At 36.3% G+C, this 13,338-nt stretch overlaps 1 protein-coding gene across 7 annotated transcripts in view; it reads left to right on the forward strand.

Moving 5' to 3' along the window:
- The window catches only part of MINPP1 (multiple inositol-polyphosphate phosphatase 1), a 71,494-nt gene that overhangs the window by 9,565 nt on the left and 48,591 nt on the right, over positions 1-13,338 (forward strand). For 6 of the 7 annotated variants that reach the window (XR_009492945.1, XM_015460588.3, XM_059881929.1 and 3 more), the window contains exon 4: positions 5,824-5,957. The exons of the other annotated variant lie outside the window; for it this stretch is intronic. Coding sequence is in view for 5 of the 6 variants with exons in the window: in XM_015460588.3 (XP_015316074.1) it covers positions 5,824-5,957 (134 nt within the window). In the remaining variant the exon portion in view is untranslated. The remainder of the gene's footprint in view (positions 1-5,823; positions 5,958-13,338) is intronic. 7 annotated transcript variants of the gene reach the window in all.

Genomic DNA, 13,338 nt, shown 5'->3' on the forward strand with positions numbered 1-13,338 from the left:
TTGATGGCTGAGGAAGACTTTCTTATCTCTTGTTGCTATTCTTTGGAACTCTGCATTCAGATGCTTATATCTTTCCTTTTCTCCTTTGCTTTTCACCTCTCTTCTTTTCACAGCTATTTGTAAGGCCTCCCCAGACAGCCGTTTTGGTTTTTTGTATTTCTTTTCCATGGGATGGTCTTGATCCCTGTCTCCTGTACAGTGTCACAAACCTCATTCCATAGTTCATCAGGCACTCTATCTATCAGATCTAGGCCCTTAAATCTATTTCTCACTTCCACTGTATAATCATAAGGGATTTGATTTAGGTCATACCTGAATGGTCTAGTGGTTTTCCCTACTTTCTTCAATTTAAGTCTGAATTTGGTAATAAGGAGTTCATGGTCTGAGCCACAGTCAGCTCCCCGTCTTATTTTTGCTGACTGTGTAGAGCTTCTCCATCTTTCGCTGCAAAGAATATAATCAATCTGATTTCGGTGTTGACCATCTGGTGATGTCCATTTGTAGAGTCTTCTCTTGTGTTGTTGGAAGAGGGTGTTTGCTATGACCAGTGCATTTTCTTGGCAAAACTCTTATTAGTCTTTGCCCTTCTTCATTTCGTACTCCAAGGCCAAATTTGCCTGTTACTCCAGGTGTTTCTTGACTTCCTACTTTTGCATTCCAGTCCCCTATAATGAAAAGGACATCTTTTTTGGGTGTTAGTTCTAAAAGGTCTTGTAGGTCTTCATAGAACTGTTCAACTTCAGCTTCTTCAGTGTTACTGGTTGGGGCATAGACTTGGATTACTGTGATATTGAATGGTTTGCCTTGGAAACAAACAGAGATCATTCTGTCATTTTTGAGATTGCATCCAAGTACTGCATTTTGGACTCTTTTGTTGACCATGATGGCCACTCCATTTCTTCTGAGGGATTCCTGCCTGCAGTAGTAGATATGATGGTCATCTGAGTTAAATTCACCCATTCCAGTCCATTTTAGTTTGCTGATTCCTAGAATGTCGACATTCACTCTTGCCATCTCTTGTTTGACCACTTCCAGTTTGCCTTGATTCATGGACCTGACATTGCAGGTTCCTATGCAATATTGCTCTTCACAGCATCGGACCTTGCTTCTATCACCAGTCACATCCACAGCTGGGTATTGTTTTTGCTTTGGCTCCATCCCTTCATTCTTTGTGAAGTTATTTCTCCACTGATCTCCAGTAGCATATTGGGCACCTACTGACCTGGGGATTTCCTTTTCAGTATCCTATCATTTTGCCTTTTCATACTGTTCATGGGGTTCTCAAGGCAAGAATACTGAAGTGGTTTGCCATTCCCTTCTCCAGTGGACCACATTCTGTCAGACCTCTCCACCATGACCCGCCTGTCTTGGGTGGCCCCACAGGGCATGGCTTAGTTTCATTGAGTTAAACAAGGCTGTGGTCCTAGTGTGATTAGATTGACTGGTTTTCTGTGAGTATGGTTTTAGTGTGTCTGCCCTCTGATGCCCTCTTGCAACACCTCCCGTCTTACTTGGATTTCTGTTACCTTGGACGTGGGGTATCTCTTCACAGCTACTCCAGCAAGGTGCAGCTGCTGCTCCTTACCTTGGACGAGGGGTATCTCCTCAGCACCAGCCCTCCTGACCTTGAACGTGGAATAGCTCCTCTAGGCCCTCCTGCGCCCACTAATATAATCCAAATTCTTCTTTTTATAGGGTGAATGTATTTCCAAAGTTCAGAGAGGATGAATGGATTTCCAATACCTATTCTTTTATAAAATTTTCATAATATATTAAGTTCTGTGCTCTACCTGGTGATGGCAGTAATTCATCTACAGTTTCTGCCCACGTAATTGGTATTCCCTTTCTTTCCTCTTCATTCATATGGGTTCTTTGTAGAAGCCAAACTATTTTTGGAGCTGTTCCAGTGTATATTTCTATCTTTAGGCTTCTTCACATATCTTTTTTTTTTCTCATTTTGTACTTTCTTTTTTTAAATGATTATTTTATTTTCTTAAGTCTTTAGAATTCATGATACTATATTTAATTATAGTTTTCATGTGCTCTGTAGAATTTCTAGGGTGAGTGGGCTTTTTTTCTGGCTGTTTTATCTGTGTAGCTGTCTTGTTTTTAATTTGTATGTTTGTGTAGACACTAGCACCTTTTTAATTACTCATCTTTGCAATGAGTTCAGCTTTTACTTCTCAAGTGGCCAATAGGGATGAGCCTATTGGTTCAGAGATAAATAGTGTTCCTTACAATTTAGAGTTTTTCTCTGAGATTCTTTGCAGTACACTTCATGTAGAGATGGATGGTCAATATGTTTCCTGTAATGGTGTTACACTCTGTCCAGGGAGGCTCCTGTTAGACTTCATTGTTTTGAGCAAGGATTGCTGGATTTACTTCCACAAGTGTACCATGTGCTTTGAGGATCTGTCTTCTGCTGGTTTTATCTGAGATGTTGCGTTTGATTTTTACTGCATTTGGCAGTCCGTCCTCATTTATGGTGGTGGCTCAGGATTTCTAATTTCTTTGAAAGGAAGATTTGCCTTTCTCTTTCTGATTCTTGTTTTTTTAGAGTGATTTCTGAGAGAAGAGAGCAGATATATCTGTATATTTTCTAGTTAAGAGCACGTTCAGTTTTTCATTATAAAATATGTTTGGCATAGTCACCAGTAGTTATCCTTACCAAGTTAAGAAAATTTCTGTTTCTTGTCTACTAAAACTTTCTATTTATTGTTTTTAAAATTAAGAACGTGCTGGATTTCTGGCATCTAGGAAGATGATTATTTTTTCTTCTTTAATCTTCTAGCATAGTTAATTACATTAGTACATTTTCTAGTATTGAATTGTGATTTTTTCTTAAGATAGATTCTTTTATTGACTGATTTTTCTCCTAGTTAATATTATGTTTCTTGTTTCTTCATGTATTTCTAGTAATTATTTATTAGATAATGGACATTGTGAACGTTACGGTGTTGAATACCTGGATTTTGTCTTTTAAGTGTTGAATTTTGTTTTATTCTGCAGTTAAGTTACTTGTGGATCAGTTTGATCCTTTTGAAGCTTTATTCTTCCTGAGTTTCAAGTTCTAGACCTGACCTTACAAAACTCAGACACAAGACTTTACTTATACACGTCTTTACTGTTAAAGTATGACCCTTTGGCGTCCAGATTGAAATCCTGGATCTCTTGGTGTCTGTGGAGCTCTCTACTTAAGCTGCTTGGAACGTGAATATCTCCTAGCCTTGTGCTAGCTCTGCAGTTGATCAGCTTACAAATCCCATAACATTCGCAACATAATCAAGGGGATTCCCCCCGCCACTTCCATGATTTTTGGAGTTCTTTTTCTGTGTAGCTTCTTCCTCTCTTCTCTAACCTTCTAATTCCAGTCACTTCAGACTTACTAAACTCTGAGTACTGACTTCTTGACTCAGCAAGACTGCTGCATTCTGCCTGACATTCTTTTCCCTGTGTCAGTTTCAGAGTGCCTCTTCTTTTTCATTTCTGATAATATTTTTGTTTCATTTCTTGAAAAGATTTGGCAAAACTTTGTCTAATTCTTTTTATTTTAATTAAAAAATTTTTTACTTTTTCCTTTTGTTAACTTTTTTATTTAATTACCTCTTTAGCAACCCACTCCAGTATTCTTGCCTGGAGAATCCCATGGACAGAGGAGCTTTGTAGGCTACAGTCCATGGGGTAGTAAAGAGTTGGACACGACTGAGCGACTTCACTTTCACTTTTAGTATTTGTTGAGTTTTGTTTTTAGTACATGGCACTGGCCTGTCCTTGCTCTTGGTTTTAAACTTACAGCTAGCACTTAATTTCTCTAGGGACTTTTCTGGGAAGAATGGCTCATATCGGCCACATGGTCTTCTCTTGTACCTCTTTTGGATTGCAACTTTTTATCCTCCACTTTTGGTGTTAGATCAAATGATACATGAATACAAGTTTTAACATTCAGATAAAGGCCACCTTAATCACCAACTCCAAGTTAAGAGGTCTCCACAGAAAATCTATCGTTCTTGTCAGTTTAATGTGTACTTTTCAATCTTTTAATGTGTGTATTTTGGTAGTAAACGGTATTGTACTGTATTTATTCTACTTTTTTTCTTTAACAAATGTCTTTTACAAAAATACAGAAATTCACAAAACAATTGGCATTTATTGAATAGTGTCTGTGTGCTGAGGGCATTTTTGAGGACTTGGCACAATTCTGAGGAGGTGCTGGAACTCTCAGCAGATAATGAAGTAAATCTCAACTAAATTATGGAATGTGTCCAAGATTTCAAAACTCAAAAGAGATCCAGCATTTTTAATAGATCTGTAAAAGGCATAAGGCTCCAAACATTGAAAATAACTGCATAAATTATAGCTTTCAATTACTTCTTAGGAAAATGAAAAAAAAAAGATTAATATATTCCACTACTAGTCCACACTTAAGATGTCAGCAGGCCTGGTCTCCTCTGAGAGCTGTAAGAGAAGGATCTGTTCCAGACCTTTTTCACTGGCTCACATATGACCATCTTCTATACGTATCTGTGTCCCATCCTTCCCCCCATCTTGCTCTTCTCTCCTTACCAACAATAGTTAAACAACATTACACTGGGCTACATAAAAAACCCAGTAGAGTAAGAATACTCTGGCCATGACGGGTTCAGAAATGCCTGATATTGCCCCATCACACTAAAATGGGCTTCCCCGGTGGCTCAGGGGTAAAGAATCCACCTGCCAGTGCAGGAGCTACAGGAGACACAGGTTTGATTCCTAGGTGGAAAAGATGCCCTGAAAGACGAAATGGCATCTCCAGTATTCTTGCGGAGATAATCCCACAGACAGAGGAGCTTGGTGGGCTACAGTCCATAGGGTCACAAAGAGTCGGACATGACTGAGCAACTGAGCATGCTTGCACACTTTAACAGTAGTTGGTGGTCTGATCTATTGCCTGTGGTGAGGCCAACAAGTATTTATTATTCTTAACCAGCTGTTCTCATTCAGCATTATGTCTTGGAGATCTTTCCATATCAGTTCATGTAGATCTATAAATAATCTCATAGTATCCATAGTATGTGTATTTTATAGTTTAATTATCTACCTCTTAATGAAGTTTAGGTATTTCCAGAATTATTTTTTTTTGGTTCCTATAAGCATTGCTATTCTAAGATATTCTTGTACATTGTCTCTCATGTTCCTCTGTGATTATTATAATAAATGGAATTAATAGGTCTTAGAGATGTGTGTCTTTTGACAGTTTGTCCTTTAGAATGTTTTAATATATTAATTCATTCCTTCTAGTACCAATTTCCCATAATCTTGGTCTACTTTTATTGCTGTTCTTATTACTGTTTTTGGTTGCTTGAACCAAAGTAACTCATTTTCTATCTGGTTTCTACCTTCCTAAAATTCTTTAAAATTCCTGACTCACTGTGAGCAACTTTCTGTGCTATAATGAATATTTTTCTATTTATGTTTTCTTTTTTCTGTTTCTATCTTTGCTATGATCTTAATATAATTTTAGAAGAGAAGGGAGGCATGCACCTGTCTTTATCCCACTCTTCTGAACTGTCAAGGATGCTGGGATTGTTGGCTGTGAATACTGCTGACTTGCTCTTTCATGTCAGTCTCTACATTCCCATTCAGGTTTGTGTCTCAGTGTAAATCTCTGGGTCTCACCCTTAAATACTTGAAATGTAAATAAAAACTTTGTAACTGCTAAGATTCTCCTGTACTTTGTGTAGAATAGTGATTAAACAATGTAACCTTTTCTGAGAGATCATTATTAAATCAGAAAATCTGTTATATTAATAAAAATGTAATGATGTTTGAAATTTTTATTTTTAGGTTTTAGAATATTTAAATGATCTGAAACAATATTGGAAAAGAGGATATGGGTATTCTATTAACAGTCGATCCAGCTGCACCCTGTTTCAGGATATCTTTCAGCACTTGGACAAAGCAGTTAAACAAAAACAACGGTAAAAACTTTTAAAAACTTTTTAAAACAGGATTAAAGCCAAATTAAGCTTCTGGAAAATGTTTTATGATGGGTGATTTTTAAAAATAGATTTTGCTTTTATGTTTTTAAAAAATAATTATACTTAACAAAAAATTAGATGACCTATGTAAGTTATAAAGCATGTACACCCTCCATTCAACCCAAGAACTGGAGCATTAGTGATTGCATTTGTCTATTTATGTATTTCTCCATGATTTCATTTTCCACTCTCCCCTGGCCCTGTTTACTTCCTATCCCCTTTGCAGACTATTCCCCATTTGGTTCATATTATTCCTTAGTCTCCGTAAAATTTTTTTTATTATGAATGTATCTGTGCCCAAATGACATGCTTAGTTTTGCTTAGAGACACATGCTTACTGTGTTTTGGGATTGTTTCTTTCCCCCTCCAACATTACATTTATAATATTTATCATGTTGTTACATATACTATAGTTTATTCATTTTTACTAGAGTACAGTATTCAGTGATGTTCAATATTCAGTAAGTAAATACCATAGTTTATATCATCTTGTCACTGAGCGTTTGGGTAGTTTCTAATTTTTGCCATATTTTAAATAGTGAAATTGTACATGATTTCTGATATGAATTTTTCTAAATTTTTATTTTAAATGAGAGTTTCTCATCAAAAAGTCTTTTTAACATTCATACTTCTCAAAGTTTAAAAATACTTTTCATAATTTGAACCTTTGATAGAATCTAAACTGTTTGACAAATATGACTCCATGAAAGCTTATATATTCATAGTTGGAAATGAAAATCTTGTAGTAAAAGATTGTGACAGAAAGACTGAAGATGATACATTTGATTGAGTTTGTGGTATTAAGTTTTATATACATATAGATATAGAGAGAAATTGTGTGTGTGTGTGTGGATGACTTTAGTTGGTGAACTTTCTGTGGGTTAGATGGGAGTTAGGGAAGAAAACCAGATTTAGTACACGTGGTTCCTAATTCATGATTTATGATGATGGTTTGACTTAAAAGTTTTTGACTTTATGATGGTGCAAAAATGATACACATTCAGTAGAAGCTGTACTTTTCCCAGGCTAGCTCTCTGCAGTATGATACTCTCATAAAAGCTGTACTTTTCCCAGGCTAGCTCTCTGCAGTGTGATACGCTCATACTGCTGGGCATCGGCAGTCTGCTGCAGCTCTCAGTCAGCTGCAACTCTCAGTCAGTAACTCAGTCACAAGCAAAACACTGCCAATATTCTTAAAACCATTTTAGACCCACACAGCCATGCTGTGTTTCACTTTCAGTAGTGTTTAATGTGAGATATTCAGCACTTTATTATAAAGTAGGCTTTGTCTTAGGTGATTCTGCTCAACTGTAGGCTAATGTTAGCATTTTGAACACATTTAAAGTAGGGTAGATTTGAGCAGACTCCAGGAAATAGCAGGACAGGGAAGCCTAGCGTGCTGCAGTTCATGGGGTCACAAAGAGTCAGACACGACTAAACAATTGTACAATAAAAGGTAAGCTGTGATGTTTGGTAGGTTTCTGACTGGATGTTTTCAGTTTAATGAAGTGCTTATTGAGATGTAACCCCATCATAAGTGGAGAAAGAGCTGTACTTAGTTTCTGCTACCAAACACTTTTTTGGTAGCAGAAACAAAATAGTCAAGGCAAGTTCCCTCTTTGAGATAGGTATTAATTTCTTTCCTACTTGGTTTTATGAATGTTTTAAAACCCTTAAACTTTATGAGATAACAGACCTTTGCTGTTTTTTCATTGTTTAAGGTTTATCTCATTGATGAATGTGAGGTATGGAAAACTTAAAATTGTGTCTGAAAGATTCTAAATAACTTCTGCAAAATTTGCTGTTACAACTTGTTACCAGATTCAAAGCTTAAATAAGATATTTATTGTTGGTATTTTAAAAATGAGCATTTCTGTACACTAAAAACTACAAAGCATTACAGAGAGAAATTAAAGATAACCCAAATAAATCCAGAGATATACTGTCTTTATAGATTGGAAGATTCAGATTGATCATCTGTAGACTGACTACAATCCCTGTCATAATTGCAGTGGATCTCTTTGTAGAAATTGAGAAGCTTATTCTAAAATCTATACAGAAATGCAGAGGCTCTAGAAGAGCTAAAACAATTTTGAAAAAGCAAAAGGACTTAATAAATACCTGACTTTAAAACTTATTATAAAATTATAGCCATAAACAGATGGATCAATATAATCAAGTCAAGAAGTAAATTCTGATATATATGGTCAGTTTTTTGCACAGATGCCAAGGTAATGTGTTGGCGTCCTTTCAGCAAATGGTGCTGGAACACCCATATGTTAAAAAAATGACACTCAGACCCTTCCCCACACGATACAGAAAAATAGATTATAGACTTGTATAAAATCTAGAATTAGAAAACTTCTAGAAGAAAATGTAGGATCAAGCAGCAAGGATATATTGTGCAGCACAGGAAAACATAGCCATTATTTTGTAATAATTTAGAGTATAATCTTTAAAACTATTGAATCACTGTTATACACTTGAAACTAATATAGTTGTACTACAGTTTTTAAAGAGAAACAAACAAAATGTAGGATCAATGACCTGGATTTAAAAGCTAAAACTATGAAACTTTTAGAAGAAAACATAGTAGTAGGTCTTCACCATCTTGGATTAGGCAATGACTTCTTAGATACAGAAACAAATGCATAATCCATTTAAAAAAAATAGAAATGAACTTCATCAAAATTAAAAATCTTTGTGCTTCAAAAAGAAAAGCACTATTTGGAAACTGAGAAGACAAGCAACAGGCTTGGAGAAAATAGTTGCAAACCATATATATGTGATTAAGGATTTGAGTCCAAAATGTATTTAAAAAGTTACATCTCACTGATAAGGTGACACATAATCCAATTTTGAAAAGGGGCAAAAATTTGAACAGATACTTTACTAAAGAAAGATCTGTGGATGGGAAATAAGCATGTGAAAAGATACTAATAAACTATCTGATAATATTGTTAGATATTAAAATCACAGTGCTGCTGCTGCTAAGTTGCTTCAGTCGTGTCCGATTCAGTGCGACCCCGTAGATGGCAGCCCAACAGGCTCCCCCTTCCCTGGGATTCTCCAGGCAAGAACACTGGAGTGGGTTGCCATTTCCTTCTCCGATGCGTGAAAGTGAAAAGTGAAAGTGAAGTCGCTCAGTCGTGTCCGACTCTTAGCGACCCCGTGGACTGCAGTCTGTCAGGCTCCTCTGTCCATGGGAGTTTCCAGACAAGAGTACTGGAGTGGGTTGCCATTGCTTTCTCCAAAATCACAATGAAATACCGCTTATACCCCTAAGTTGGCTGTAAAATAAGAGAAAAAAATATATATGTTGGTCTCTGCCCCGGGTTCTTGACATTGGGCTCCTGAAACCATTGTACTGTCTCGGGTGGTAAGAGTGTCTTTTGTTCTGAGATGACTGGATGGCTCCAGGATGATGGTTGTTCACTGGAAATAACAAGCCATAATTAGAAGCTTGGAATTTTCAGCCTCATCCTCCCGCTGCCCCCAGTCACCATCACCATTCCCCACAGTTCTCTTGAGAAGGGAGAAGGGCTGGAAATGGAGTTAATGATCAGTCATGCCTGCGAGGTTCACGGGACTTCTGTGGTGGTGAACAAGTAGAGCAGCTAAGAAAGAGACATGTCTGGAAAGGACATGGAAGCTCTGTGCCCCTTCCCACTTACCTTTCCCTGTACTCCTTTTCCATCTGGATGTTCATCTGTGTCTTTTATGATACCCTTTTATAGTAAACTGGTAAGTGCAAATTAGTATTTTCCTGACTTTGTGAGCCAGTCTAGCAAATTAAACCTAAGGGGATCATGAGAGCCTTCTGTCTGTGGCCATATTGGATAGAAGTTGTGGGTGACCTAGGTGAAGACCTGCTACTTACAGTTGGCACCTGAAGTAGGGGCAGTCTCGTAGGACTGAGCCCTTAGCCTGTGGGAGATAATGCGTAGAACAGCCACCTGGTGTCACAGAGTGTTGCCTAGTGTGGGAAAAACCCTGCACATATGGTAACCAGAGGGGTCAGAAACATTAGGAATGTGAGAGGAAATGAGAAACATAGGAGGAAAGGACTAGAAGTATTTTTCCTATTCACTGGCTAAAATAAGAAAAAAATTTTTAAATTTTTCTTAAGTGTTGGTAAGGTGTGAAGCAATTGGAAACCTTATGCATTTTTGGTGGGAAAGTAAAATTGTTTAAAAAGAATCTTTTTAAACATATACCTTGTATGCGATTTATATTAAAATGAAATTCCAGGTTTAGTTTATTTTATTATGCTTTGCTTATCTTACCCACAAGTGAAGTACAGCGGGGAAAAAAATTGCAATGGACTGACTATTCCATTATGTTAGGTGATAGCTAGTTGTGTTTTTTTATCTACTCAGAAGCTAATGAGACTAATTTTCATGTCATGGATGTCATGAAATGGGATGCGGTAGTATGGAAGCCATGGGATGTAGTAGGCAGATGCTTAGATTTGGTTTTGAGTCCTGGTTCTACTCTATTGATGCTGCAGATTCCTCACTTTTAAAAAGGGGAATTATTGTCCTGACTCACAGGGTTGTTAATCAAGTGAGATAATTTCTAATAAAACACTTAGTATAATGTAGGATACAGATATGGTATTGTTACTGTATGTGAGAGCTCTCTGGTCAAACATGTCCTTAATGTCTTTGTCAGACATTCACATACCTTTCCTCTCCCTGCTGCCATGATTCAAATATTAGAAACAGATACTTTCTAGTAGTTAACCTCTTCCAGTTTTCATGTTCTTGAGCTCATTCCTTAAATTAAATCCCTTTCCATCAGCAGGATAGAGAACATTTTTACTCCTTTTGGAGGATTACTCTAGTATTAGTGAATTGAAAAGAAGATTCATTCAACAGTATTTTAAACATCTACTGTGATATATGTCAGGCAGTATCATATGAGCTGGACAGAGTCATTGTACTTGTGACTCTTAACAATATAGAGAAAATAGAAATGTATAAAAAAGCCATGGGTTGTGATATAACTATTTATGTAAGATTGTAAAACAGTATGGTTATTCCCTTGTGGTTCAGTTGGGAAATAATCTGCCTGCAATGTAGGAGACTGGGTAAAACAGTAGAAAAGTTAAAGGAAGGAGAACTTGACCTTGTAAGACAAATTTTTTTTGGCCACTGCCTCCTTTTCTAGCTAAGGAAAGAAAGTTAGCACTTATTGTGAAGAAACGGGCAGATACTTTGCGGCCTGGTTTTCTCTATACTAAAAGACTGATTAGGGATTTTTAAATTTGTTTAACTGCATCAAGATGAAATCTTAAACAGGTAAAGGGAAAAATTGAATTTAGAGACTTCTGTCAGATTGCTTTCCAGAAAACAGGGTGATACTAACCAATTTTATTAGCAGTGCCAAAATTTAGGATACTTCTCAAGAAAACCAATATATGCTCAGTACAGAGAGAATAATAGGTTTAAAAACCCCAAAACTATTTTTTAGAGCACTTTTAGGTTTACAACAAAAATGGGTGGAAATACAAAGTTCCCATGTTCTATCCCTTCCCTCACAGACATAGCCTTCTCCACTACTAATATCACACACCAGTGTGGTATCATAGTAATATTTTAACAGAATATTTTATATTTGTATTTTTTATGAACTGTTCTATCAAAATATTATTTTACTTAATGACTTTTTTGTATTTGCATTTAGAGTTTATACTGAGTGTGTTTATATATGTATTTGTATATATATATACAGAAACAATATTTATCCTTGATATTATCTGAAGAAATGTCTTCACTCATTTCTACAGTTCTGAGGCTATTTTTGCTTTCTCCATCCCTCCTCCACCCCATATTGAGATGGTACTATGTACACAGGTTGTGATTTTTTTTGTTATCTTTTTATAGTAATGTTAAATCAAAGGTATTCTTCAGTGTTTGTGAATACTTTTCAACATAATTCTTATAGTGTGATTTTACTTCACAGAAAACATTGGAGATTGTAAATAATGTTAATTGATAAGTATCAACATTTTGGTTAAATATAACCAGTCCTCCAGATCCATGGTCCTTGACACTTATTAGGATCTTGACCTTATTTTCCTTCTTAAACCATCACTACAGTCATGGGATTAAAGTTAAAACCAGTAACTTTAGTATTTAAGCAAATTTAAACAGCTGTTGCTGTTTAAAGAGCTGTGGTTAGAAAAGCAGGTTAAACTTACTGAATAAGTAAGATTTATCTGCATTTTATTCTACTTTCCCATTCCCCATTGTCTGTTAGTATATTTTTATTTTTAATTGAGATTCAGTAAGTCACTTCCTAGTTTTTCAAAGAAAGGTTTATATTCCGAACTGTATAATTGCTTACCTCATGAGATCTTCCGTTTTGTCAGGGATACTCTCAGATACGAGAATTAATTATTGTAAATATGTGTTACAGTGAATTAATTCTTGTAAATATATGTTACAGTCATTAAATAGCTCTCATTAATCTTCTTTGAACCTTTGCATTCACTGTTGAATAAGGGTATGACTTTTGAAGATTGTGTAGTTCCCTGTGTTAACCTAAGATGGCAGTATTGAAATGAAAGTATAGTGGCACCAAGCGATTACTTAGCCCATTGTAACCAGGGAGCTTTGTCTTTTGAAGTTCTTAGAAGTGTACGCAGATTCTAAATTCTCAGAACTTGTTACTGTTGCGAAGTTCTTGTTCCATGAGTTTAACTAGGTAGCACAGACTCTTCTAGTGCTAGTTGTTGAAAGATACTGGCTAAAATAAGGTAAAAGTTAATATAACTAGCCTGGCTATGCTTTGAATTCAAATTCAACTGTCCATTTGTCTTTTGGAAAGACATGTTTTGACTTTCAGTGGACTGTAGGTCTGTGATGGCTAGAACTTTATTTCCCTGGTCTGTCCTCAGTGTCTAGAACAAGCCTGCGATGCAGTTGGTGCTTAGTGTATAATGAAGGAATATCCACAGTTTATAGTCATTTATCCTCCTAGGCATCTAAGCCGCAATCTTGTGTATTATTCTTGCCTCTCTCTCCCTCACCTTCTACATCTACTCACCATAATGTGGTATTTTGTTGTTGTTGTTTTTTCTTCACATCAGGTTCTTTTACTTTTCTTCACCCCCACTGCTTCCACCTCAACTCAAACTAATATTGTCTCTCTTTTTGATTCTAGCAGTTACCTCCTAAGTGCTTCCCTGATTTTAGTTTTACTTCTACTCAGATTCAATACAGCTAATTATGTAGGCAATGGAAGGTATATCCAAAGATGAAGACATTTAAATTATTGTCTCAAGGCACTCATGTCCTATTTTGGAGCATATCTA

The sequence above is a fragment of the Bos taurus genome, chromosome 26, assembly GCF_002263795.3.
Source record: "Bos taurus isolate L1 Dominette 01449 registration number 42190680 breed Hereford chromosome 26, ARS-UCD2.0, whole genome shotgun sequence".
NCBI classification, from domain to species: Eukaryota; Metazoa; Chordata; class Mammalia; order Artiodactyla; family Bovidae; genus Bos; species Bos taurus.